Genomic DNA, 27,047 nt, shown 5'->3' with positions numbered 1-27,047 from the left:
CCGGGCCGGCGGCGGCTGGCACACTCGGCGCCAGTTCGGTCAGAGTGCGCCGAAGCCGCCGAACGCGTCGGTGGTCAAGCGCATTTGGAGTATAGAGGGTCTCGCTTTCGCCGACGTGACGTCGCCGTGCAGCGTGCGCGCGCGTGTTACGCCGGTGCATAAACGCGCCTTAACAGAGCCTGCGCTTAACCGCTAACCAACGTATTCGGTGGCGGCATCTATGGGAGCCACTGCCGCCCACTCACTGAATAAAAAAAAAAAATCCTGGAGGTTTGGAATCGAACCAGGGCCTTTGGCGTTTGAGGTGGAGACGCTACCACACCGCCACGACGGCTTAGGTGGCAAAGAACAATAAAGGCGCATCTAGTGAATGCACTCTTCCGATGCAGAAATCTCCGCGCTTTCGCTATGTATATCCTGGCCTAACAGAGCTAGGCCATCAGCAATTTTTCTGAACTGCCTTGTACTTTGTCTTCCATCCCTAATAAACGATTTCCGTTAAGTAGTTTGAAGTTGACTGGCACAGCGGGGAATGTTTTGCCGGGCGAGCGTGCGAAGACACAAGTGCTGCCTTGTACGATTACCGACCATTGTGCCATCATAGTTTTTCATCGACTGTGGCGATCATCTGACCAGCCTTAAGAGGCTCCTTCAAAGGTTAACTTGAAGCGGCACTTGGAGTTCCTTTGCTCTTCGGCGCTTGTAAGTCGAGGCGCGTCAAAAACAAAACCACGGGGCACGCAAAGCTCATAGACGCGAAGAATCGAAACTCTCCTTGCCACCAAGCATCGGTTTTCTTTGCTTCCAACATTCAGGTTGCCTTTTGTCTGCCTTCTTTGTGTGATAAAAGTGCACTATCGGTTTTAAAACAGAACTTACTTCAATATTGAACCGCGCAATCTTCCTTTGTCAGCCCTAGAGATTCGCGTACCCATGTAGGAAGGAAAATTCCTCCAAGGTGGCGTCTCTTGTCCTACGACGTCACAATGCTTGTACTTGCGAGTTTGGCCTCTGGCGGCGATACCTGTATTTTGGTTTTTACTATTTTCTACCTTACAAGAGCTTTGTTTTCAGTAAGAGCGGCGTTTTTGTGATCAGGAGCTGGTATTCTATCGATACAAGCCAACTTCAATTTCTCCTCAGTGTCCCTTTAATAAGCGCAAGGTAGCCGACATAAGGAAGTTTATTATGGAGAGAATCGAGCATGCTCTAAAGAATGGAGGTAGCCTAAAAGCGGTGAAGAGGAAGCTAGGCATAGGTAAAAACCAGATGTATGCGTTAAGAGACAAGGAGGGCAACGTCATTAGCGATATGGATAAGATAGTTAAAGTAGCCGAAGAGTTCTACACAAATCTATACAGTAGCCAATGTGATTAGAACGTTAATTATGGAATAGTAATGAAAGAGGAAATAAATAAAGCCTTAGGAGCAGTGCAAAGGGGAAAAGCAGCTGATGAGGATCAGGTAACAGCAGACCTCTTGAAAGACAGAGGGGAGATTCTGCTAGAAAAACTAGCCACCCTGTACATGCAATGCCTTATGACCTCGACCGTACCAGAAGCTTGGAAAAACGCAAATATAATCTTAATTCATAAGAAAGGTGTCCGTTGCCTACAAGGTATTTACTAAGGTAATCGCTAATAGAGTCAGGGCAACCTTAGACTTTAATCAACCAAATGATCAGGCAGGCTTTCGTAAAGAATATTCCACAATGGATCATATTCATACTATCAATCGGGTGATAGAGAAATGCGCTGAATATAACTAACCCCTATATATAGCCTTCATTGATTACGAGAAAGCATTAGAGTCTGTGGAAACCTCAGCTGTCATACAGGCATTGCGTTATCAGGGTGTAGAAGAGCCTTATATGAAAATACTGGAAGATGTCTATAGCAACTGCACAGCTACCATAGTCGTCTATAAAGTCAGCAATAAAATTCCAATAAGGAAAGGCGCCAGGCAAGGGGACACGATCTCGCCAATGCTATTCACCGCGTGTACAGGAGGTATTCAGAGGCCTGAATTGGGAACAGTTGGGGATAAGAGTTACTGGAGAATACCTAAATAATCTGCGATTTGCTGATGACATTGCCTTGCTGAGTAACTCAGGAGATGAACTGCAAATCATGATCAATGAGTTAGGCAGACAGAGCAGTACGGTGGGTCTAAAAATTAACATGCAGAAAACTTAAGTAATGTTCAACAGTCTAGCAAGGGAACAGTAGTTCGCAATTGGCAATGAGGTGCTGGAAGTGGTAAAGGAATTCGTCTACTTAGGGCAGGTAGTGACAGCTGATCCGGATCACAAGAGGGAAATAACTAGAAGGATAAGAATGGGGTGGAGTGCATATGGCAGGTTCTCTCAGGTCATGAATAGCAGGTTACCAGTATCCCTGAAGAGAAAAGTGTACAACAGCTGTATCTTACCTGTACTCACCTACGGGGCAGAAACGTGGAGGCTAACGAAAAGGGTTCAGCTTAAGTTAAGGACAACACAGTGAGCCATGGAAAGGAAAACGATAGGTGTTACGTTTAGAGACCGGTAGCGGGCAGAGTGGGTGAGGGAACAAATGCGTGTAAATGACATCCTAGTTGAAATCAAGAGGAAGAAATGGGCTTGGGCAGGGCATGTACTGCGAAGGCAAGATAACCACTGGTCCTTAAGGGTAACGGTGTGGATTCCAAGAGAAGGCAAGCATAGCAGGGAGTGGCAGAAGGTTAGGTTGGCGGATGAGATAAGGAAGTTTGCAGGCATAGGGTGGGTGCAGCTGGCAAAGGACAGGGTTAATTGAAGAGACATGGGAAAGGCCTTTGCCCTGCAGTGGGTGTAGTCAGGCTGATGATGATGATGAGTTCATGAACAATGTTTATTTTACGAAAATTTGTCAGTTATGGTCTTTTGCCGTTTTGGAATGGGCGTCGTGGCGATTTTCTTGGCACTACGAAAATCTAAGAATCGCGTAATAAACGCACCCGCTACATTTGCTATCGAAACTACTATTTTTTTCCGAACGCGTTTTAGAAGATCCTTGCTTTAATTGTATGTGAATTCATACTTAGATGACGCTGCACGGAGACATTTCGGCGTAGACTACGCGCGCGTGCACTTGGTTCACTGCGCGTTGAGTAGCGGTCACATGCTCCTCGAAATTAATCCTTTAGGCTACGTACCAGAAATGTAGTTGCTCTGATCCTTCGAAGATGTTTTACGTTTTGCGACATGCGCTACGAACCTACCGGCGGAGTATCGTTCTGTTAAGACGTCCGCCAAGAACCACCGACACTCGCAGTGGCTGTATTCGGTTAGTTCCGGAGTGCACCAGACAGGAAGGGGAGGGGACGTTATCACAATGCTCACCTGCAGTGCAAAAGCGAGATTAGAGTGCATCCTAGTCGGCGTTGGGTTTCTTGCAATGGCATGCCTCCCACCGGCGCGCCAGGCAACAACGGATCATGGCGCGCTGCTTGCTCAGTGTTGCTAGGCCTAACGCCTAACGTGCTCTGTTAAGAAGCCCCTGAAAAAGCTCGGTGGAACTAGCCACCGGTTATGATATAACATTTAATATTTTCACTGGATTCTATAGACACGATTGCTTCACACAGAAAAGAACGCTCTAGAACTCATTTCCGTTATGCCTTCTTAAGCGAAACGAGTGAAAAAGCCGAAAGCCGCCATGCACCAACAACCGCGGTTCGCAAATGCAGAGTCCGGGCTATTGGCAAAAAGATCGCAGGCAGTCGTGCGCTGCATCACTTATTTTTGTGCACATGACTGCACATTAATTCTGATTCTCCAGGAAATGTCAGCTGCGCTATTGAAAGTGCAAACTTTCTTTGGCAGCTGTTTTTGGTGGAACCTAACGAGATACGGACACATGCAGACGCGCAAAAAAAAAAAATCGGCCACTTCCTCGTAAAAATTTCGTTGAAGTGGAACTCCATTCTGAAATTAATTCATTGTGAGGGGGGAAATAATTGCATTGCCTTGTATGGTATGCTAATGGGGAATCGGAAATACTTCATTGTGGCGGAAATTTCACTGTCGCGCGTTTAATGTAGCGGGATTTGACTGTAGCGCCTAACAGTGCATCATCCCCACCCCTCTCGCATGCAGTTTACAAAAGTCAGCCTTCCATTCCTTCATTTGTCAAGTTGCAGTCACACTTAAGAAACTATGCAAAAATCTCTTCAAAACAAAGCATAGCCACAGAGCTAGGGGCAAGTACAGCCAAAGCTAGATATATCGCATTTGGATATAACATTTTACTGGCAATATCAAACACTGTCAAAACCTCTTCTTAGAGCACGGGCTTTTTTTTTATACCAAATGCATTTGGACAAAAATTGGATCTATCGAACTCCCCACCACCAAAGTGGTTCCCCTCCGATAGCAGGCAGCAGGCTTTGCTGCTTTACACAAGGGGCTGGCGGTGTTGCGGTGAGCGTTCGCACCTTTAGTCATCATCATAATCATATCAGCTTGACTACACCTACTGCATGGCAAAGGCTTTGGCGATATCTCTCCAATTAACCGGTCCCATGCCAGCTATGTTTACCTTATCCCTGCAAACTTCCTAATCTGTCCTGCTACACTTGTCTTCTCTCAGAATTCACTTCGTAACCCTTAAAGGAGTATAGACACGCAACTTTTGGGTGCGTGTTTTCTTGTTTGTAATGATGTGTAAGGCATTATTATGCATGGATTACCACCTGGTATTCTCCTACGACCGCTAAATAATTTATAATCGCATTTCTTTCTCATGCTGTTTTGGTTTCAGTTTCAACAGCCAAATGAGGACTGTGACATCAACGCGTGCTTACAGGTCACATGAGACATGAAAAAACTGCAAAATAATTGCTGGTTCCGTATTCATTGTCATTCTGGCTCTTGAGGAAGGCTGGCTTCAGCGCTGCAGTAAATTAAAACGAAGGAGTAGCGATTATATGGATGTTCCTCTATGCCTCACGTGACACAAAAGCGCTCTTTGATGTCACAGCCATCGTTCGGCTGTTGAAACCGAAACAGCATGGCAGAAAAAAATTCGATTATGAATTATTTAGCGGCCATAGGCAAATATCACATAGGGATCCATGCATAGTAGCGTCTTTCGCATCATTGTAGAGAAGAAAACATGCCACCAAAATTAGGCATCTATACTTCTTCAAGGACCATGTTATCTTGCCTTCTCATTACATGCCCTGCCCATGCCCATTTCTTCTTGATTTCGGCTAGAATATCATGGACTTGTGTTTTTTCCTGACCCCATTCATCTCTCTTCCTGTCTCTTAACGTTAGAACTCTCATTTTCTTTTCCGTCGCCGCGGTGGGTCAGTAATTATGGCGCTCGGTTGCTGACCCTAAAGACGCAAGTTTGATCCCGGCCGCGGCGGTTTAATTTTGATGGAGGCGAAATTCTAGAGGCCCGTGTCAGTGCAGTGCACGTTAAATGTCAGTGCACATTAAAGAACCCCAGGTGGTCGAAATTTCCGGAGCCCCTTCACTATGGCGTCCCTCATAGCCATAGTCGCTTTGGGATGTTAAACCCAATAAACCAAACCATTTTCTTTTCCATAGCTCATTGCATCGTCTTCAGTTTACATTTACCCCTTTTTGTGAGCCTCCACATTTCTGGCCCATAGATGAGCACCAATGGGATTCAGCTGCCATGTACTTTTCTGTTGAGGGATACCGGTAAACTGCGATTCGTGATCTGAGAGTACCCACGAAACGCGCTCCATCCTCTTCTTATTCTTCTACTCCATCTCATAAGTCATTTGCTGTGCTGTGAAGGCTATGGCAATCTTAGCCAATCAGAATAGCGCGCGCTGTGTAAATGTGTTCCTCCATGCCCCTCACCACGCAAATGGTGGCTCCATCACTGGGAAGGAAACAGCACCAGTGTCCGGCTGCTGTGTGCAGAGGTCTTGGTGGACACCGTGTTTACTAATGGCGGCACACCACTGCGTAGCAGGCCTCCGCAGTGCTGTGTTAGTGCGGTCTTTCTCTTCCAGTGAATGAAAAGCTCACTGTAATTTCAAAACACGATCCTGAACTACCTTTTCAAATAGTGCAATAAGTGTTTGAAGATAGTCAGGACACTGCTGAAATATTTGAGGGACTATTTGTTATCTTCCTTGGGCCTGATTTGACGAAAGAGCTCTACCTTTCAAAATGCTGCAAACTACTTATGAGATGGAGTATAGTTATGTCACTTTCATGGTCTGTATCTGCGGCCACTACCTGCCCTAAGAAGATGTATTCTCTTACCACTTCCAGCGCCTCGCTACTTATCTTAAACGACTGTTATCTTTTTGATACTATTGAATGCTACTTCAGTTTTCTGCATATTAATTTTTAGACCCACCATTCTGCTTTGTCTGTCTAAGTCATTGATCATACTCAGCAATTCGTCCCCATAGTAAAGCAATGTCATCAGTGAATCGCAGATTACTTCTTCATTTTTCTTCTGTTCTTCATTTTTGAAAGAAAAGGTATGTCTCGTTGTTGAGTCTTTGAATTCAAACTTCATACCTTGTTAGACCAAAACTATTCTTATTTTATCTGAAAAACAATTCTTGTGTTTCTAAAAGTGAGGGCACATGGATATAGCTGTACTTTTTGTAATGTAATCTTAAGTCAACCAGCCGTAGTATTGAGCGGCTATGGTGCTTTCAAATATTAAGGTTTTACATTTTGCCATCATTGCAGCTTTTGTCATGAAAGGACGATTAGTAGTGTTATGAAGGTTAAACGCTCTAAACTATGATGTTACTTGCCATATGGTCATGAGAATCTGCTCAGCCTCACTTAATTCACGAAATCAGCAGCTCTGTGCTCCTAAGTCACATGCTATGCGCTTTTCTGGATGTCGATTAAATTAGCGCCTTGATGCAGTGATACTTGAGTTATTTGAGGTGATGTTTAAATTTAAATTTAAATACACAGGCATTTAGATTCAGAGTTTGGCATACAAATTCAGGTGGCTAACAGCCGGACTGTTTTGCGTAGTGTGAGGATTAAACTGAGCAGGAAAACCTAGTGCATGTTAAATACAACCTTCAGCATTACCCTATTTTGCATGCACAAAGCATATGGCTTAGGCGTCATTGGTGTCATGTTGTGTAGGGCTTAAAAATGGCACTTGACTTTTTTTTTAATTTTCTTTTCAGTTCTTGACCTCTGTGAGAAGCTTCCTGGAGACACATCTCTAATGACCTACCAGGGCCACACAGTCTTGCAGACACTCATCCGATGTCACTTTTCACCTATTGCTACAACGGGGCAGCAGTTCATCTACACTGGCTGTGCTTCTGGCCGAGTGGTTGGTGAGTAAAACTACGGCTGACTCATTCTATTGCTGTTTTGAAGTGCCGAAGGGGACCCCTGGCAAATAACACTTAGCAATAAAATTGACAAAAAATCAGAACAGAAAGGTTTGTCCTGTGTCAGTACTCGAGAACTGATAGCTGCACCGACATGAAAATAAATTAGGATGGGAAACTCTTCCCTCTCGACAAAGGAGATTAGGATTTGAACTCCTGTATCAAGTATATCACGACAAATCCGGCATTCGAAAGGAAATATACTTATACAGGCCACACTATGTCTCTGCTCGCAGTGATCATCGTTTGAAGATTTTGGAATACTGTGCGAGAACTAATATATATATGCTAATCCCTTTTTTGTTTGTTCCATCAGTGAATGAAATTGGCTTTCAGGTCGGCAAGTGTGCTGTATAAATGAAAATGGGTTGTTTTCAAGTCTGTAATCCACCTGCTGTAGCACCGTTGGGCTAAGCGGGGTATTCATTGAATAAAGATTAACAAACGAGGGCGGTACTATCATAAAGTTATGTATTAGGGCAATGGCATTGCGTCTCAAATACAATGAACGCTTGTGGCTGCACAACTCGGTTACAGCGAGGAGACACTTTAAACTCGACCCCACAGACGAAAACCACCACTTCTTGCAGGAACGGGAGCGACAAGCATATCCCAGCCTCGTGGTCATCCCCTACTCCTTCCTATGCAAATAACGCATTGACCCAAAAAAAGCAGAAATTGTAAAAATTTAAGAAATATGAGACGTGTGGAATGCCCTGAAAACTTTAAATGTGGCCGTCAAAAATTCATTTTTATTTGATGAGTGTGCCACTAGGCCTAAGTTTAGAGGGAGCGTGTAGTTGGCAGGTGGCCTGTTCGCCGAGCGCCTTGTTGAGTCGGACCATGATATGGCAAAAAAAAAAATAGAAAGATTCCTCCTGTGATCGGCAACTGTGCAGCACACCATGTGCTGCCTGCCCTCACTGCGATGACCTTGTTGTTCTGCCACTGAATGCAATGAGCACGACTGGTCACTTGACATGGGCATGACTCATGGGCTGAAAGCTTCCTTTTGGCGGTGTGTCACCAGCGCATACTTATAGCAATAGACTGACCAGGTGCCACGATGTCCCATTTCGAATTGCTCTGCTCCCCAATGTGGTCTGATCTGGTGATATAGTTAGATTTCAGGGGAGTGTGTGTGTGTGTGTGTGTGTGTGTGTGTGTATATATATATATATATACACACACAGTTTCTTAGAAGCTTTGCTGCCTGTGTGAGAAGTGTACAAGGTTTCTTTTTCTTTTTTTAAATTTTTGCTTTTAAAGGATGTGCTGATGGGCTAGTTTGTGTAGCTGCAACAAAATGTCTGTAATTTAGTAGATTGCATGCTAACATAATGGAAAATAAAGACTACGCTAGTCAAGTGTGATGGGAAAAGAGTCATCGTGATACTAGCCTTTGTGGAGAATTCTCTGCCATTACTGGAACGCATCTTTTTGTTGGTGTGTGCCTGCATTCACACATGCAGAAAGCTGCATTCAAATTTATATTTATACTCTTTCTGCACCTTTTCAGTCTACAACCTTCTGACGGGAAAAATAGAAACTGTTTTGAGCGGCCACAGGGCTTGTGTGAGAGATGTTTCATGGCATCCTTATCTGCCTATGCTGGTTAGCTCATCGGTAAGTGCTTTGTATATATGTGCATGTGTGTGTGCCTGATGGGGGGGTACAGGCTCGGAGCAATAGTTCAGAACATTGTTGTTTCCTTAAGTTTTTTTTTTCTGCCTCGGAAATGGCGTGAACATCATACAACTCCAGCAATGCTCATTGCTAAATCACTCTGCCATCTAACCCGTCGCATACAGCCTTTTTTTTTTTGTACTCACACCACCAACCCTGCTCTACGATTGCTAATGCTGCATCCCTCATGGACTGCCAGCATAGTGCCATGTTCTGTGTGCAGTAACGTCTGCTGAATTTGCAGAGTAGAGCCTCTTTTTCATGCATGTTGCCAGTCTCTTCCTCACTCATGGAAAGCGACTAACTGGTCTCAGCGGTCAGGCCTATCATGCGGCAGAGGATGCTAAGAATCACTGAATTCAGACAGGCCATCATTCAAAACTGACCTTGGCAACTTTTATTCCGAGGGAAACAAAGTGTGGCATGGGGAGGTGGGGACTTGGAGTGACAGGAAGCCAGGCAGAGAAATTAGATTTCTTAAGAAGTTTGTTGGGATAGGGTGACCATGACAGGCACAGGACTGGGATAAACAGAGCATTTGGAGCATTAGGGCTATACATGCAGTGGAGGTAGTCCATAGTCCGGCCAACGGTAAGGGTGATGTCTGATTGCACAGTGCACTGGTGGCAATTAAGGTGGGAATGGAGCTTCCAGCAATATTCTCAAGTTGTACCCAACTGTAGAGCTTTATGTCCATGCTGTCACTATTACCGTATTTGCTTGCATAATGAACCGACCCCCCACTTCTGTAGTTGAGAGTTTACTTTTTTTTTTAGCGTTAGCTTTCTTAGCGCGCTTTCCTCATTTCGCACCAAGATTCTGCATGCTGATAACATCACGGCATATATGTTTATCTTTTGAAGAGAGCTCCTGTGGGGGTGGCATGCTTGGCGAGCGTGGCAGAGCACCAAGGTAGTGTGAACCTTTGACAGAAGTGCCAGCATATTGCTCGCGATGCTGCTGTGCACCCAGCTGCGGCACCAGTGTATGCTTAGAAAGCCATCGATGCGCTTGAGCGTCGAAGAGGAGCATAGCGGTTTAAACCAGAACACTACAAGACGTCCTCTACACTGAATTGCTATGGAGGAAGCAGGGCCTTCAGACCCCCAAGCAATTTGGCGAGCTTGAGTTCGGGAGTTGAAATGGTTAACACCTCTCACACCACATCTAGCTCTTAAACACTTGCGTTGCACACTGTGGGTTTCTCAGTGGGCACAGGGCACTATCCACCACGGGTTCGGGCTTTGCGCAAGCCAAGGGCCCCGATCAGCCATCACCACATCACCCTGGGGCACCGCTGCGGCGCACTCAACCTTTGCAGAGGGGAGAGCAACTCGCCACAAAGACAGAGGCCTCCAAGTTCACAAAGGAGACGTTTATTCACGCAGTCCTCCAGCGACGATACACACACTCAACAGTCACCCCGCCGCGGGGCGCCCGAGAAGCAAGGCTCTGCTGCGCGCTCGGAGCAACAAGAGTAATGCGAGACGCTAGCACGCTGCTGCAGGAGATTGTCTCCGCTGCAGTGCTGTGATCCCTCTCGTGTCGGCCGTTGGGCCGTCTGCAAGAAAGAGTGGGCAGTCAACGCAAGGTGCGCCTGTCGGAGGTCGCTGGACCCCTGGACTGGCTCGAGCCGCTGCAGGTCAAGGACCTGTGCTGGCGAACTTGAGTATGCACTGGTCCGAACAGCAAAGGCCGACCCGGGCAGACAGTCTCGGAGGAGTCTCTCTTTGAGCTCCGCTCGGAGTCCCGAATTCCCGCCAAAAGGCACCATTGGCAAAGGCCCTTGGGAAGCCAGGGCGGAGCGGCTGAACGACAGTGATTAGTCACCCAGCCGCCTCTCCATCGCCTGAGGTGAGCGAAAGGGAAAGAGGAGAACAACGCAGGATGCCGGCAACAGCCGCGCAAAGGCAACGGCGGGAAGCCCCGATTCCCACAACACTCGCAACCATCCTGTGAGTCGCCAGCAAGCTGAGGCTGTGTGCCTTCGGTTGTGGAAGAGTCCGCCTTCCACCATCAATCACATTGGCGGCCGTCTCGCCTCAGATTGTACCGGTGCGCTGTACGCTTGCATTCCACAGCACCAGTTGTGCCTTTGCGCTTGCCTGTGGTACCAATGGGTACCAATGCAAGCTCGTCAGACCGTGACGCATAGGCCTTCAGGTCTGCGATGTGGGCACGGCTGGTTTTTCCCGAAAGAAGATCCTCCAGCAGGTACGCGAGCGGTGACCAGACTCTGACCACTCGGTACGGACCAAGCCACTTAGGAGCGAGCGAGGCTGAGAACCCCTTGCTATTGCCGCGAACATTTGTAGTGTTTGTTCATTCTTCAAATCTGCCGCCACACAACTTTATCGCTTTGTTTGCGACGCAAGACGCGACTAGATTTATCTCGATTGATCGCAGCCTGGCAGCACTGATTCTATGTTGTTCCGGAATGTTCTAGTAACTTTGCACGCTTTATCTCAAAAGTTCGCTATCAGCTTTATATTGAGCACGGCCGACAGCGGCAGGCATTCTGTTCGACGACTGCCGAGCACGCTTGTCGCTTCGCCGCCGCTAAGTGATTCAGTCCATTTTGGGTGCAAGTCAGCCCAATAAACAGTTTTCTTTTAGAAGACCATTTGTCCGTCTTCATCACTGCTTCGACTGCCGTCACCACTACGTGACACTATCATCGCTAAGAACGTAGTTGCACTTCAGGACAAGATCACCCGCCTGAAAAGTCAGGCTGTGGTGCTTGCGGTCGTACTGAGCCTTCTGTTGGGCTCTGGCTGCCGCCAAACTCCACCTTGCTCTGTTGAGAGCCCGACCAAGCTGGTCCCATAGCGTCGACGCATAAGCAGAGCAGTCTGCCCGAGTCTCCTCATGCCCGAGCTGGCTCTGCATGACGTTTGACATTGGATTCGCCAGCTCTCTTCTGAAATTGAGGAAGGCGGGAGAGAAACCAGCTGAGCGATTCTCAGCTGTTCGAATGGCAAACTCAAATTCACTCAAATGGTCTGCCCGGTCCTTTTGACACTCGGCAAAGGCCGCCAGCATTGGCTTGAGCGTTTGGTTGATTCGCTTGGTCAAGTTGGACTGGGGATAGTAGAGTGAAGTGGTGTAGTGCTCGATTCTGAGGGAACGGCACGTGTTACTGAACACCCGAGTGGTGCAATAGGACGCATTGTCTGTGATCAGTCTTTCGGGAAAGCCGAACTGACAGAACACTTCCTGGAGTTTATCCAGTACCGCTTGTGCTGACACTTTCTGAAGCGGGTACAACTTGACCCATTTGGAAAAATGGTTAGCGACTACCATCAGCTAAATGAACCCCTGCTTGCTCCTGGGGAAAGGCCCCATCAAATCTCAGGTGGCCATCTGCCACTTGACGCACACTGTCAATTGGTTTCATCATTCCGGGCTGCTTGTCACCCCGTGACTTCACTGCTTGGCAGACATGGCAGGAACGGCAGTAGTGAAAAATGTCGCACTTCATGCCAGGCCACATCGCACAGTTTTGCAAAAACTTTGGAGCCACTGAGGTGACTGGCCAGTGGTTCGTCATGAGAGAATCGCAACAATGCGCCTCTCAAACTTTTGGGGATAACCACCTTGAACAGGTCAATTGACTCATCATCAGTGGCTGTGTACTTCAGCACGAGCCTGTCATGGTCCAGCAAATATGAATCCCCGGGGCTCGCCGCGACACATGCTGGCTTTTGCCCCCCTGCACCCGCTACTATACCAGTAGCGTCACGGCGCTCTGTTTTCCTGAGACCGTCACTCACCTCGCGACAAAAGGGGTCATTTTACTGTGCTTTCAGCAGCTCTTTCTGGCTGAAAACGATTCCAGTCATCCCAGAGGGGAGCCTGGTCTCGTCCCCACCCAGGTTTGCAGCCAAAATTTCCATGCGTCTCCAAGGTGCTCACGAGGAGCTTTGCCTCTCGCCCACTTTGCGAAGCGCTGCTTGCCTGGTTAGCGGAATGGGTTGGCCCGTTCGCGGGCTGCCCCTCCTTGATGCCCGGCAGCTCGTCCGCTGTTCTGCCCCCACCGCTTGCCGGCGTCAATGCGCTGCTGGTGAGTGGGGCACGGGGTAGTGCATCAGCTACCACGTTAGTGCTCCCCTTTCGATACTGCACCGAAAAGTCATAATGCTGTATCAGGAGAGCCCAGCGCCAGCCGACCTGCAGGCTCGCGGAGCCGCATCAGCCAACTGAGCGCACTGTGGTCTGTCTGCACCACGAACTGCGTTCGGTCAAGGTAGACGTCGAATTTCCGCAGTGCGAACACGAGGGCGAGGCACTCCTTCTCGGTCACAGAATAATTCCTCTCCGAGGGCAGCAAGGAGCGGCTGGCAAAGGCCAGCGGTTGCAGCACGCCATTGAAATCCTGTAGAATTGCTCCTAAACCCAGGTCGCTCGCATCAGTCTGGACTACGAACTGTCTGGTCAGGTCAGGTAGCCTGAGCTGCGCTGTCTCGGCAATGGCACTAGACAGGAGGCGAAAGGATCGCTCTTGCTCAGGCCCCCATTGCCACGTGGTAGTCTTTCCCAAGAGCTTGGTCAAGGGAGCCTGCATGTGGGCACAGGATGGGATGAACGACCGATAAAAGTTGGCCATTCCCAGAGAACGGCGGAAGCCGCGTACATCCTTGGGCACAAGAAACTCGAGTATGGCTCGGATTTTCTCTGCATCTGGCTCAGTGGAGCCCTCGCCCAGCGTGAACCCTAGCAACTGAACTCGGGTCCGCGCTATTTGAGCTTTCGCAGGATTCAAAGTCACCCCAGCAGCCCATACCGTCTTGAGCACGTCAGCAATGTGGCCTAAGTGCTCATCGGAGGTTCGTGACTAAATTACGATATCGTCCAGGTCCATTGGGACCATTTCGCTTCCCCTAGGGTGCGGCCCATGAGCCTCTGAAAAGTCACAGGACCATTACAGAGACCAAAGGGCATATGAGTGAACTCAAACAGCCCTCTGTGGCATGTGAACGCGGTCTTAGACCGGTCAGCATCCGCCATCTGGACCTCTTGGTAACCTTTGGAGGCATCTAGCATGGAAAAGTGCCGCGCACTGCCTAGGCTTCCTACGATTGAGCTGATCGTCGGGAGTGGATAGGCATCCTTGCGAGTCAGCGCATTCAGATGGCGATAATTCACACACAAACGGTGGCTGCCATTTTTCTTAGGCACCAACACAACTGGAGACGCCCAAGCGCTGGATGAGCTACGGATAATGCCGGCCGACAGCATCTCATCCAACCCATCCATCACCTGCCTTTTCGCAAGGCTGACAGGTCTGGGGTTGAACTTCAAAGAAAGCGTATCTCCGGTGTGGATCTTGTGGCTCACTAAAATAGTTCAGCCAGATTGATCTGTGAAGAGCTCATCGTACTGACGCACAGTGGTGTCAAACGAGCCTTCTGTGTGTCATCCAACGTTACCGCAAAGGCGGCCAGCGGATGTGGTGCGTGGTTGTGCCGCGCTGCTCGGTCCCAAAGGGGAGCGTGAACAGCGGAACGCTCGACACAAGGTCTTGGCCCTGGTCACTGAGCGTGGCACTCTCTGAACGCCTTCACTGCGCAGGCAGTTATTGACGCCGGTGGGCTGATGAACGGCTTCAGCTGGGAAAATGGTCCATCGCGATAACCGCCATTCGCAATGTTCACCATGATTCTGGTTTTCAGGAGAAAGTCCCTTCCGAGAATCATGGCCACACTGAGCCCTGGGAGGTGGATGAAACGCGTGCGTCTCGTCCGCTCTCCCCACCTGACAGTCAGCCTCGCTGCGCCAGCCAAATGGGCTACGCCTTTCGCAATGTTGAATGCCGTACGGCAGTCCCGCAAGCGCACCGAGTGCTTTTTCGAGTGGGACAACACCTCTTCACTGAACAAGGAGGCACTGGATCTCGTATCCAGTAACGCCGAAAATTTGTGGCCAGCAATGGTGACTGGAATAAACTGCACATGCGCACTAGCAAGGCAGCTTGCTCTGTACGCTGAGGGAATTCGCAAACATTGGGCCGGTCATCCCTTTACGACCAACCCCCGGCGCCGTTTTCCTGCCTCACAGGAGTCCTGGCCACAGGGCATTCTCTTGCTAAGTGTCCCCTCTCTTGACAGCGGAAATGGCTCACACCGTCGCGAGCTTGGTCGCGGGACAATGGTGCCTCTCCCTGCCTGGGTCCGCCCGCTGCACGACCAAAGGGCCGGCTGATTCGGGTTTCCCCCTCCGCTGTGCGTTAGAGCGCTTGGCGTCCCTCGGCACGCAGTTCAGGAAATGGGGCAGCACAGGCTGTCCGTCTCCTGTGCGAATAGGGATCAAGAGCTCGTTCGCTCAACTCCCCTACTTCGTTTTGCCCGCTAACAGCTGCAAAGGCAGGTTGTGGGGGTTGTCGCCTGTTGGGTAGGGGCATGGCCCCTCTCCATGCGCAGCGTGGCTCGAGGGCCTCGCTTGCCGGCGGTGGCGGACGATAGGCACGCGTGGCGAGAATGTCGCCTTGAATGCGCTTTGCCTTCGCGGCCAGCTCCTAAAAATCTCGGAATCGGCCGCCGGGCAGCTATGCCGAAAAAGTCGGATGTGCTTGCCTTGCCTGATCGTCCTTTCCACATGTTCCTCGTTCGAGGCTCTGGGCTCAGCGATTGAGAAAAGGTTCTCCATCGCACGTACGTACTACAGGAGTGACTCATCCAGAGCCTGTGTACGGAGCTCCAGCTCTCGTGCAGGAATGCTGCACAGAACTCCTCGAGAGCCGCTGCCCGGTGGCCGGCAAGCTGATGCCACCTAGCTGCCATGTCAATTAGTGCTGCGGGGATGATGTGTGCGAGCACAACCTGATCAGTGAGACCCATAGTTCTCTGGTTATAGGTGAGGGACTCAAGGAAATCACGGGCACTGAGGAGGTTATCATACCCGCAATGTGTTGGCATCGGCAACTTGACCCCGGGTTGAGACACCTTTGTCGTGGCCAAAAGCACCTCAGGAGCCCCTGACAGCGACTGAATCATCTGGGCAGCACTTTCTAGCAGCGACTGCGCCCCAGCCTCAGAGGAGGTTTGGGCGGGCTGCATGAACGCAGGAGGCAAGGCTCCCAGTTCTATGAGCGGCGCGGTTTCCACAGGGAGCCGGGCCAGCTCCTCACCGTTCCCAGAGCAGAATTGACTGCTAGCGGGGGCACGGCTGCTGTTGTGCAAGACTGCAGGTTGCAGCAGCGTCACACGCACCACTTTCGCACTGGGCGGAAAGCTTGTACAGCTGAGGCATGTGATTGATGGGTGCGCCGCAGGGTGCTCCTGATACAGCTCCAAAGGGAGCTACGTGATCAACGTTGGGGGTTGTATCGCCATATGCCCTAGTGGGGGCTGTGGCCAACCACGGTGTTTGGCTATTCAAAGGATCAGAGCCAACAGATCAGAGGATGCTACGACTCCGTAGGGAGCCGACACGTAGCTGCCGAGTGCCCCGCGGGGGGGTGGCAGGCATGGTGTGCAAGCGTGATCGTCAAAGCGACCTGCTCGGCTAATGTGCCATCAAAGGCATAAGAGCCAGTGACTTAGCACGTTGGGCGCCCGTTGTGAGTTTCTCAGTGAGCACAGGCCACTATCCACCGCGGGTTCGGGCTTTGCGCGAGCCAAGGGCCCCGATCAGCCGTCACCACACGCACCCTGGGGCACCGCTGCGGCGCACTCAACCTCCGCAGAGAGGAGAGCGACTCGCCGCAAAGACAGAGGCCTCCAAGTTCACAAAGGAGACGTTTATTCATGCCGTTTATTCACGCCGTCCTCCAGCGATACATACACTCGTCACCCTGTCCTCGGGGCGCCCCAGGAGCAAGGCTCCACTGCGCGCGCGGAGCGACAAGAGTAATGTACTCTGCAAGCACACCGCTGCAGGAGATTGTCCTTGCGGCAGTGCTGTGATCTCTCGTGTCGGCTGTTGGGCCGTCTGCGAAAGAGAGCGGGCAGTTAGCGCAAGATGCGCCTGTTGGAGGTCGCTGGACCCCTGGGCAGGCTCGAGTCGCTGCAGGTCAAAGACCCGTGTTGGCACGCTCGAGTATGCACTGGCTCAAACGGCAAAGGCCGGCCCGGACAGACAGTAGCGTACGCACTTTACGCTGTCTCGGAGGAGTCTCTCTCCGAGCTCCGCTCCGACGGTAGCACGGCCGCCCAAGCGGGTCCCGAATTCCCGCCAAAAGGCACCAATGGCAAAGGCCCTTGGAAAGCCGGGGCAGAGCTGCGGCAAAATGACAGTGATTAGTCACCCAGCTGCCTCTCCGTCGCCTGAGGCAGGCGAAAGGGAAAGAGGAGAACAACGCGGGATGCCGGCAACAGCTGCGCAAAAGCAACGGCGGGAAGCCCGGATTCCCACAACACTTGCAACCATCCTGTGAGTTTAACTTCGCGTAAAAAATGTGCACCCGACCTTCAGGACCGGTGTTCGGCATGTTCACTTGATCTCACCACGGTTAGCCGGCACTGTTGACTACCACAAAATCATCGGATCACGCCATGATACAGCAAAGCAAGTATGATGCCAACGATGCTGAACACTGGCGACATGAACTTGGCTGATCATGTGCTTTCATTGAAGATGGACAGATGGATGAGCAGGCATGTGAATGCATATGAAATTTTCGGCTGTCACAAAAAAAGATCTAACAAACTTTTTTCCCCCGTGTAGTGAACCCTTCCCCCAAATTGATGTCAACTTTTCTGGAAAAAATGTGGGTTCATTATGTGAGTAAATATGGTATATAGGGATCAAGCCATGCTAAATGAAACTGTTTCTTTGCATGTTTGTTGCTGTATTTGTGGCCTTGCTGATGAAAGCATTGATTTGGGGCATTTGTGGCAACTGCTGAGGAGCTTCTTGGAGCTAATTATGTTGGGGTCAGAAACTCCCCTTTCTTCACTTCACTCAAACGTGAATTTTCACACAGAGCTTTCCTTTTAGAGCTGTGCATGCTTTATTTGAAGTTAAGTTTGATTCCAATCTTAAGCCTTGTTGAAGTTGTTTGATTCCTTGCTTAAGATTGGAATCAAACTTAACTTCAACAAGGCTTAAGGTTGGAATCAAACTTAACTTCAAATAAAGCATGCACAGCTCTAAAAGGAAAGCTCTGTGTGAAAATTCACGTTTGAGTGAAGTGAAGAAAGGGGAGTTTCTGACTTTTTTTTCTTTTCCTTGTTTTCTTATGTGCTCATTTCATAACAAGTTAGTTATTTGGCTCCGCACACACTTTCACCCCACATGGTTTAGCTTAGCATTTGCTTATGTTAACTGCTGCTGTCATAAAATGTCATGCAACATCATCATCACCATCAGCCTGACTGCACCCTCTGCAGGGCAAAGGCCTTTCCCATGTCTCTCCAATTAACCCTGTCCTTTACCAGCTGCGGCCGCAATACCCCCGCAAACTTCTTAACCTCATCCGCCCATCTGACTTCTTGCAGCCCCCTGCTATGCTTGCCTTCTCTTGGATCCCACTCTGTTACCCTTAAGGACCAGCGGTTATCTTGCTTTCGAATTACATGCCCTGCCCAAGCCCATTTCTTCCTCTTTGATTTCAACTAGGATGTTATTAACCCGTGTTTGTTCCCTCACCCACTCCGCCCGCTTCCAGTCTCGTGTAACGTGATGAAACAAGCATCAATATTAAGCTGGTCTATCTGTTCCTTCAACCAGTATTGCACACTTCAGTTCACGTAATCTCCTTGCACCACATTGTACTGATTATCAGTTTCATGAGGAGGAGGCACTCTTTAATGAGCACCAGAGAGGCTAGCCTGCTAATCTATCTTGCAGGCTACTCCAGATGAGGGTGATAATGATGAGCCAAAGTGCGCTCACATAAAACTCGTACTCGAACTCGTACTCGTACATGATTATCGCAGAATACGTATAAGACCCATGTAGTTAAAAAAGGCCGCCACCGTCTGGAAGATGTTGAAGTAACGAGCGTTAGCTGTTTGGCTTACTAGATGAAGAAATCGAAGAACGTGCCCATTGTCCAGTTACACCCCCTCAAGATACGTCCCAAATGGAAATTGCTTCGTTTGGGGTGCCAAGGTGCGCCTAGAATTCGGCTTGCGGCGCAATATGGTAACGCTTCAATTAGTAATTCCATGCATACAGTATTTACCTATTATTTAATTGTGGTTTTATTTCTGTACAACAACCCATAGGGTTTTATTTGCCTACCAAATTCAGTACACAGCTATTCCCAGATGAGTGCCCCTTGTTGTCCCTGTATATATAGTGGAACGATTGTATATACATCTTGGAGGCGCGAATGTCCAGACCCCGTGGAGTATCTGTTACGGGTCCAATTGGACTTATTTTTGGAAGTGTGGCGGAGAGTTTGAAGGATGCTTCACTCCCGCCACCGGTTGGCCCGGTATTGCACTACCTCCGGGATTGGCCTTGTCTTTAGCGCGTCTTTACTATCCTGTCTTTCTATCCCATCTTTCAACTCTCCTACTATCTGCACGTGGTAGCGATTGTGGCTCAGCTTGAGCCAGTGAGCAGGCCTGTGCACTTTCCTTTTCTTTCTTCCTGGCAACAACAGACAGACAGACGATTGTATATACATATAGCGGTCCTGTAAAGGGACAGTTTTCCTCCTGTTGTAGGATATCTTTTGGGGGGTGAGGGGGGAAGGGCACAACCAATTTTAATGGCTGCCATCTTGGATTCGAGGAACCGAAACTATGCCGCCATTTCGTCCCCTGACGTCATTCTCACATAGTCCCACCCCTATCCACCATGCTGCACCGAAACGTCATCATTGGCACGCGGCAGGTGGTTGTTTCTACAATGCTATTGTAGATGACGCTACAAGTCTCCATGAGAGATATGCTGTTTTCTAGTTGCTGCCATAGATGGCGCTGTGATCTCAGGGTGGTAGCAGACCCTACGAAATCTCGAAACGTGATGAGTAAGAGCTAACGCTTTTAAAAATTTCAACAGGCCATTCATGACACAGTGCCAAAGCTGTGTCATGCCAAGGTACAAGGTCATTCGCCAGACTGAGGTTGTAGTCCTGTCAGAGATGTAATGCAGTTTGAGTAACTTCCTTGCACTTTTATAGTGCACAGCATATCATGCTTTGAAAGTAAGCTAGGAGGATGGTTATGGGGGGGGTGAAGCTTTGATGTGTTTTTATTGGCTTGAATAGGTAATGTTGCCTTGATGAGGCCATCTTGCCAGTAAAAGTGAAGAACTTGAGAGCAGTTTTGTGCAGTCAAGGCATTGACCGGTGCTTGAGCTGAAGACTGATATGCACCTGTAGGTATTTTCAGAGTGCAGAATGCTCAAAATGTACAGACGCAAGTAATATAAAACCACACACGCAAATTCATGCTCATGTGGGCCAATTACACACTTGCAGCTGTTCTAAAAACTGGAGGCGTGCTCCATCGTGTGTGCATATTCCCCCCCCCCCCCCTTTTATTTTTTTCCATCTTCAGAAAGCTAGATAGCTGTGCAGGCCAAAGTGCTGATCTGGCATGTGTTGCAATTTTTTTTAATTGAAGGCACTGCTCTTGAAATTGTTTCTGTGCTGGTTGCAAGTGCAACTGGGTGTGCTTCCAATTCTGTGAAGCAGCCACAGGTGCGCAATCAGCCCGCATCAGCGCATTCCTATTTGTTCCCTTTCATATTGCTTGCACCGGTGCTAAAGCACTGTGAAGTACTCTATAGTCACGTCTTCATAGCTTGAACAGGGCCTGCCACTTGCTACATACACTTGCAAGGGGAGGGAAGTAGTGTACTGGTCTCTTGTTTTTCCTCCTTGCCCAGTGATTGATCTAGATCTCTTTAATAACTGTATTAGCAGTTAATGTTGCCACTCCACTCAAGGTTTTTGGCTGGTCGTAAGCATAGCTTTTTGGCTTTCACCTTCCTGTTGTCATTATTTTTAGGATTGCTACAGACTTGGCTAGTGGTTCACTAAGCACTGTTAGCAGTCTAATTGGTGTCTTAGTGTAAATCTGTTTTACTCTGTTTATAAATAGTGGACACCTCATTAGGTAATGTTATTCCTTTTTGTTCCTGTATCTTTCCAGGCTCATGTTTTAAGATGCTTGTCCTTTACTTGGAAACTTTCAAGATGCAACCTGCATGTAGTTTATCAAAATAAATAATGGCATTTCATAGGGGGGTTTTCTTTTCAGTTTTCGAAATACAACATAATGTACCTGTAAAATGTTTGATCACTCTGCGACTATCTACTGAAATGTTGGTAGTTTTTTATTATATTTGCTTCTTTTGTCTTCAGAGTTGTGCATGGGCTGGACATTGAGCGATTCAACCGAGTGTCGTGGTGTGTTTGTTTTGTATGATGCATTAATCAAGGTGGTTTTGGTTTCAGTGGGACGGTTCCGTTACCAAATGGGTCTACAACAGTGAGCCAGAGAGTAAGCCGGTATTAAAAGGGAAGCTCGTGGAAGAACATAACGAGTAATGACGGTTCCTGTTGCAGCCGACACGTTGGAGAGCTTGTACTGAAGGAGCCAACATATGCCTTACCGAAATGCACTTATGTCAGGATATCTTCCTTTTTTTTACTGGGACCTGATGTTTTGCACATTTGCTTGCCCTTTCTGTAAGATGTGGATGTGAACTGGGGTGTATGTTGAACATTGCAGATGTTTATTCATATTAAAGGACATAAACATAAAGAAATGTCATGTGATGGCAAGGCTTGCAAGGTTATTGGCATGCCATAGTACCACAGCTTTTCATTTTCTATTAGAACAGCTATCTAAATTTCTGTCAACATCACAGCGTCAAGAGGGCCTTATTTTCTGACAGGTGTATGACTTCCTGTTTGGCCTTGTTGGAGGCTGTATCTTAAAAATTGGTTATAACAGCTGCACTGGCCTGTTGTCACACCTTGAAAGTAGGGGTGTGTGAATATTTAGATTTTCGAATACGAATCGAATACGAATATGAAGAAAAAAAATGGCTTCGAATATCGAATCGAATATCTGTTCAGTACAAAAAAAATTTCAGAAAATGATAAACAAGCAAATGTTGTTGCTCTTATTTTATTTATTTATTTTTTTCAAAATAGTGTATGGTCTTTGCAACTAAAATAAACAAATCTAGACTGCCTCAGTACCATATAAAAAACATGATGTGCACAGAAATGTATACTACTTGATTTGACAGCATAACAGTATCCAAACTATAATGAGGTCATGCAAAACAAAATTCATAGAATGACAAGACTGGCAACAAAAAATAACAGTGACTAGTACCACCTCATTCATTTGGAGTTCAAGGGACTGGAAGAAGTGCCCGGTTCATGCGAAGGCCTCAGTTTATAAAGTTAACCGTGCCTCCCCCCCCCCCCCCCTAAAAAAAAAAACCTGCCGAAAATGCTAAGACGCAGTAAGGCCTTATGAGGCGGCTTCATCGCGCTAACACCTGTAAGCCCGTTACGAGCCGCCTGTTTAGTGTGCTCGAAGAACAACACAAATGCAAGCAAGGGGCCGGGGAACACACGCTGGCGTTGGAATGGCGAGACGGTTTCTAAAAAGGAAAAAGAAACCTGCGACGCGCCAATCGGCGTTCGAAAGCCGCGCAGAGCTGGGATTGGACTACCGGCGAATGCGCGGGCCGACAGTTGCAGTTGCCGCGGGGCAGCGGCGAAGCTCAGAAACCGAGACTACTTGGCCAGGCTATTTTTTTTTTTTTTTGACCTAGCGACAGGGGCTTCCGATCGTCGTCACGTCAGCCGTTACGCCCACTAAACTGGTGCGCGGGTCACAATGCACCATGCAATAGGCGGGATTTTTACAGGATCGCTTTCCCTCTTGCGACAACTCGACACGCCCCTTCAGGAGGTCCCGCGACATTCCGCAAGTAGGCTTTCCCGCATAGCGTAGTCTACAAAACGTAATGGCGGAGGTGACGCTCGGAGAGTTATGAAGGCGGCAGGACGCATTCTTCGGATGTGGGCATTAAATATGTAAGGTATTACGGAAGGATTTCAAAAAAAAAACGCGATTTCGCTTTGCGATTGTTCGATGCGGGCCGTCGGCCATCTTGTTTGCTGCACGTGTGATATGTGGGAAAGCCCACTTGCGGAAATTCTCACGACGTCAATATCTGGGCAAATTTGCCCAGATATTGTGGTTTTGCCACGGTTGAATTTATGAAAGTCTGCGCAGTATACGATCGCTGGCGAGTATGTGGGAATTTTCGAATATTCGGAAATTCTCGAATATCAATTTCTCGAATATGAATACGAATCAAATATCAAACATATTCGATTAGAATATTCACACACGCCTACTTGAAAGAAAAAAAAAAGGTTTCAACCACTAATGATTGATTTGGTTTATGGGGGTTTAACGTCCCAAAGTGATTGAGGCTATGAGGGACGCCATAGTGAAGGGCTGTCGAATTTCGCCTCCATCGTAATTCGGCCGCCGTGGTCGGGATCGAGCCCGCGTCTTTCGGGCCAGCAGCCAAGTGTGGTGGCCTACACTTTCTTCTTACTAGGCCTTAGAAGTGTGACAGTTGTTTGAGGGATTCTTCTTGTTAGAAAATTAAATGTGGTACGTGCTGTCGTTAAATTTCACTAAATATTTGGGATGCTTCAAAAATTTCTAGGGTAGTATGTGCATTTAAAATTTTTTGGATATGTTGGTTCTTTCACTCTGGCAAAATTTACATCACATTTGTTCAGTTCCAAAACATCTCACAGTGCACTAGATTGCCTTTGTACAAGTTTTCACTGTGATGTCGTTTTTTGTTTAAAATTTTTGAATGACAATATAGTTTGTATAGTATTTTGGTTGTCATTTTTACACCACTGGTTTTCATTAGAAAAATATGCTTTTGCTTATGATGAAACATCTTCCATTTCATGTGGCTAGCTGCTGCTAGGCTTACTGTTTTCTATATTTTTTCACAAGTGATGGAGGGGGATATAACTGTTGGTTGAAAACCAAGGTTAGATGCTGCAGTTGTGTGCTTTAAGTTGACAGCTTGTATTAAGCCAGCAGTGTAATCAGCAACTAGAATCGCTTTCATGATTGTCCCCATGAACAAAGTTGCAAATGCATTATTGTAGTGTTTCACTGTGTTAGTTCTCTTTTCTTTAATATGCCATTTGGCTATTAATAACTTTTGAGCGCCTTTGGTGCAGGGCATTAGCCTGAGTTGGTGGCTTTGCTCATTAGGAATGGCCAAGTAAAATCTGTGTAGACCCTTTTTTCATACATTCAAGTGTAAATGTAATTGGCCATTCATGGTTTCTGTATTCTTTGTGCTTTAGTGATTTTGTTCTCTTTTCTTTAACATGCCATTTGGCTATTAATAACTTTTGAGCACCTTTGGTGCAGAGCATTAGCCTGAGTTGGTGGCTTTGCTCATTAGGAACGGTCAAGTAAAATCTGTGTAGACCCTTTTTTCATACATTCAAGTGTAAATGTAATTGGCCATTCATGGTTTCTGTATTCTTTGTGCTTTAGTGATTTTGTTCTCTTTTCTTTAACATGCCATTTGGCTATTAATAACTTTTGAGCACCTTTGGTGCAGAGCATTAGCCTGAGTTGGTGGCTTTGCTCATTAGGAACGGTCAAGTAAAATCTCTGTAGACCCTTTTTTCATACATTCAAGTGTAAATGTAATTGGCCATTCATGGTTTCTGTATTCTTTGTGCTTTAGTGATTTTGTTCTCTTTTCTTTAACATGCCATTTGGCTATTAATAACTTTTGAGCACCTTTGGTGCAGAGCATTAGCCTGAGTTGGTGGCTTTGCTCATTAGGAACGGTCAAGTAAAATCTCTGTAGACCCTTTTTTCATACATTCAAGTGTAAATGTAATTGGCCATTCATGGTTTCTGTATTCTTTGTGCCTTGGTGATTTTGTTCTCTTTTCTTTAACATGCCATTTGGCTATTAATAACTTTTGAGCACCTTTGGTGCAGAGCATTAGCCTGAGTTGGTGGCTTTGCTCATTAGGAACGGTCAAGTAAAATCTCTGTAGACCCTTTTTTCATACATTCAGGTGTAAATGTAATTGGCCATTCATGGTTTCTGTATTCTTTGTGCCTTAGTGATTTTGTTCTCTTTTCTTTAACATGCCATTTGGCTATTAACTTTTGAGCACCTTTGATGCAGAGCATTAGCCTGAGTTGGTGGCTTTGCTCGTTAGGAACGGTCAAGCAAAATCTCTGTAGACCCTTTTTTCATACATTCAAGTGTAAATGTAATTGGCCATTCATGGTTTCTGTATTCTTTGTGCCTTAGTGATTTTGTTCTCTTTTCTTTAACATGCCATTTGGCTATTAATAACTTTTGAGCACCTTTGGTGCAGAGCATTAGCCTGAGTTGGTGGCTTTGCTCATTAGGAACGGTCAAGTAAAATCTCTGTAGACCCTTTTTTCATACATTCAAGTGTAAATGTAATTGGCCATTCATGGTTTCTGTATTCTTTGTGCCTTGGTGATTTTGTTCTCTTTTCTTTAACATGCCATTTGGCTATTAATAACTTTTGAGCACCTTTGGTGCAGAGCATTAGCCTGAGTTGGTGGCTTTGCTCATTAGGAACGGTCAAGTAAAATCTCTGTAGACCCTTTTTTCATACATTCAGGTGTAAATGTAATTGGCCATTCATGGTTTCTGTATTCTTTGTGCCTTAGTGATTTTGTTCTCTTTTCTTTAACATGCCATTTGGCTATTAACTTTTGAGCACCTTTGATGCAGAGCATTAGCCTGAGTTGGTGGCTTTGCTCGTTAGGAACGGTCAAGCAAAATCTCTGTAGACCCTTTTTTCATACATTCAAGTGTAAATGTAATTGGCCATTCATGGTTTCTGTATTCTTTGTGCCTTAGTGATTTTGTTCTCTTTTCTTTAACATGCCATTTGGCTATTAATAACTTTTGAGCACCTAGGGTGCAGAGCATTAGCCTGAGTTGGTGGCTTTGCTCATTAGGAACAGTCAAGTAAAATCTGTGTAGACTCTTTTTTCATACATTCAAGTGTAAATGTAATTGGCCATTCATGGTTTCTGTATTCTTTGTTTTTTAGTGATTTTATTTGTCTAACTCTTGTCAGTGCAATTCATCCAAGCCATTGGCTTCATCTAGTGTGTTTGGGATTTAAAATGTATTTGTGTGTGCAACTTTTCTCAATAGCTTTGTCAAATCTTGTGTGGAAAATAAAAGTTGCATGCCCCACATTCTCAGCGTCTTTGCATTGTGTAGCTTAAAACAAAAGTTTGCATTTTTCATCTTTGCTGTACAAAATTCATGCACGCACACACAAACACGGTTAGCATGTGCCGAATTGGCAGGTTTTCCTTCATTTTACTCGGCGTCATACGTCAGGCCTGACATGTCAGAGTGTTGCACAGAATGTGTGGTGTTGGGGAGTGTGGCATTAGCACCCTGAAGCTGGACACCGGCTATAAGACTTCGTAGTGAAGGGCTTCAAATTAATTCTGATTATCTGAGTTCTTTAACATGTACTGCGTGCATCAAGCAGCTCATGGTCATGTTTGAAGAGTTCATGGGCATATAGCAAAGTGATTTCTACGTCTCAAAGTCTCCAAACAACTAGAATTTGTACCACTGGAAATAGTGCATCCGCCTGTTATGCAGTACTGTGTCGCTGATAGGCAACTAGTCATCGCGTGGCTGTATAGCATGCAAAGGTGTGATGGCCTGGGCAGCTATTGAGTGTGGACCATGGAAGAGAGGAATTTTCCTCCATGGTACAGCCACATTTGTTGTCACTTTGCCAATGGGGCGCGAAGTTATTTTTCAGTAATAGCAATCACTATTCTGATTTACAGCATCGTAATGCAGAAAGTGAGCTGTGTGATTTGTGCACTCCAGTTCATACAAGGCACTACTTTTGAAGCTGATCTCGGTGATCAAATTGCTGTGGCGTACGGATGTGTAGTGCAACACACGAATGGGACACTGGCACAGGATACCTGCAAGTACATGCGTGCTGGTGCAGTTTAATA

The 27,047-nt window shown here is 47.2% G+C and overlaps 1 protein-coding gene and 2 pseudogenes across 8 annotated transcripts in view; 2 read left to right on the top strand and 1 right to left on the bottom strand.

Moving 5' to 3' along the window:
* The window catches only part of LOC144113463 (DDB1- and CUL4-associated factor 11), a 100,125-nt gene extending 73,870 nt beyond the window's left edge, over positions 1-26,255 (top strand). For all 8 annotated transcript variants that reach the window (XM_077646548.1, XM_077646546.1, XM_077646554.1 and 5 more), the window contains 3 exons: positions 7,174-7,329; positions 8,906-9,012; positions 21,428-26,255. In XM_077646548.1, coding sequence (XP_077502674.1) covers positions 7,174-7,329; positions 8,906-9,012; positions 21,428-21,520 — 356 coding nt within the window. In that variant the 3' untranslated portion in view covers positions 21,521-26,255. The remainder of the gene's footprint in view (positions 1-7,173; positions 7,330-8,905; positions 9,013-21,427) is intronic.
* LOC144113465 (uncharacterized) lies at positions 9,038-18,008 on the bottom strand (annotated as a pseudogene).
* LOC144116721 (U2 spliceosomal RNA) lies at positions 19,332-19,487 on the top strand (annotated as a pseudogene).
* Positions 26,256-27,047: the final 792 nt, after the last annotated feature.

The sequence above is a fragment of the Amblyomma americanum genome, chromosome 1, assembly GCF_052857255.1.
Source record: "Amblyomma americanum isolate KBUSLIRL-KWMA chromosome 1, ASM5285725v1, whole genome shotgun sequence".
NCBI classification, from domain to species: domain Eukaryota; kingdom Metazoa; phylum Arthropoda; class Arachnida; order Ixodida; family Ixodidae; genus Amblyomma; species Amblyomma americanum.
The sequence above is the reverse complement of the archived record's forward strand: the minus strand, read 5'-3'. Positions and strand labels throughout refer to the sequence as shown.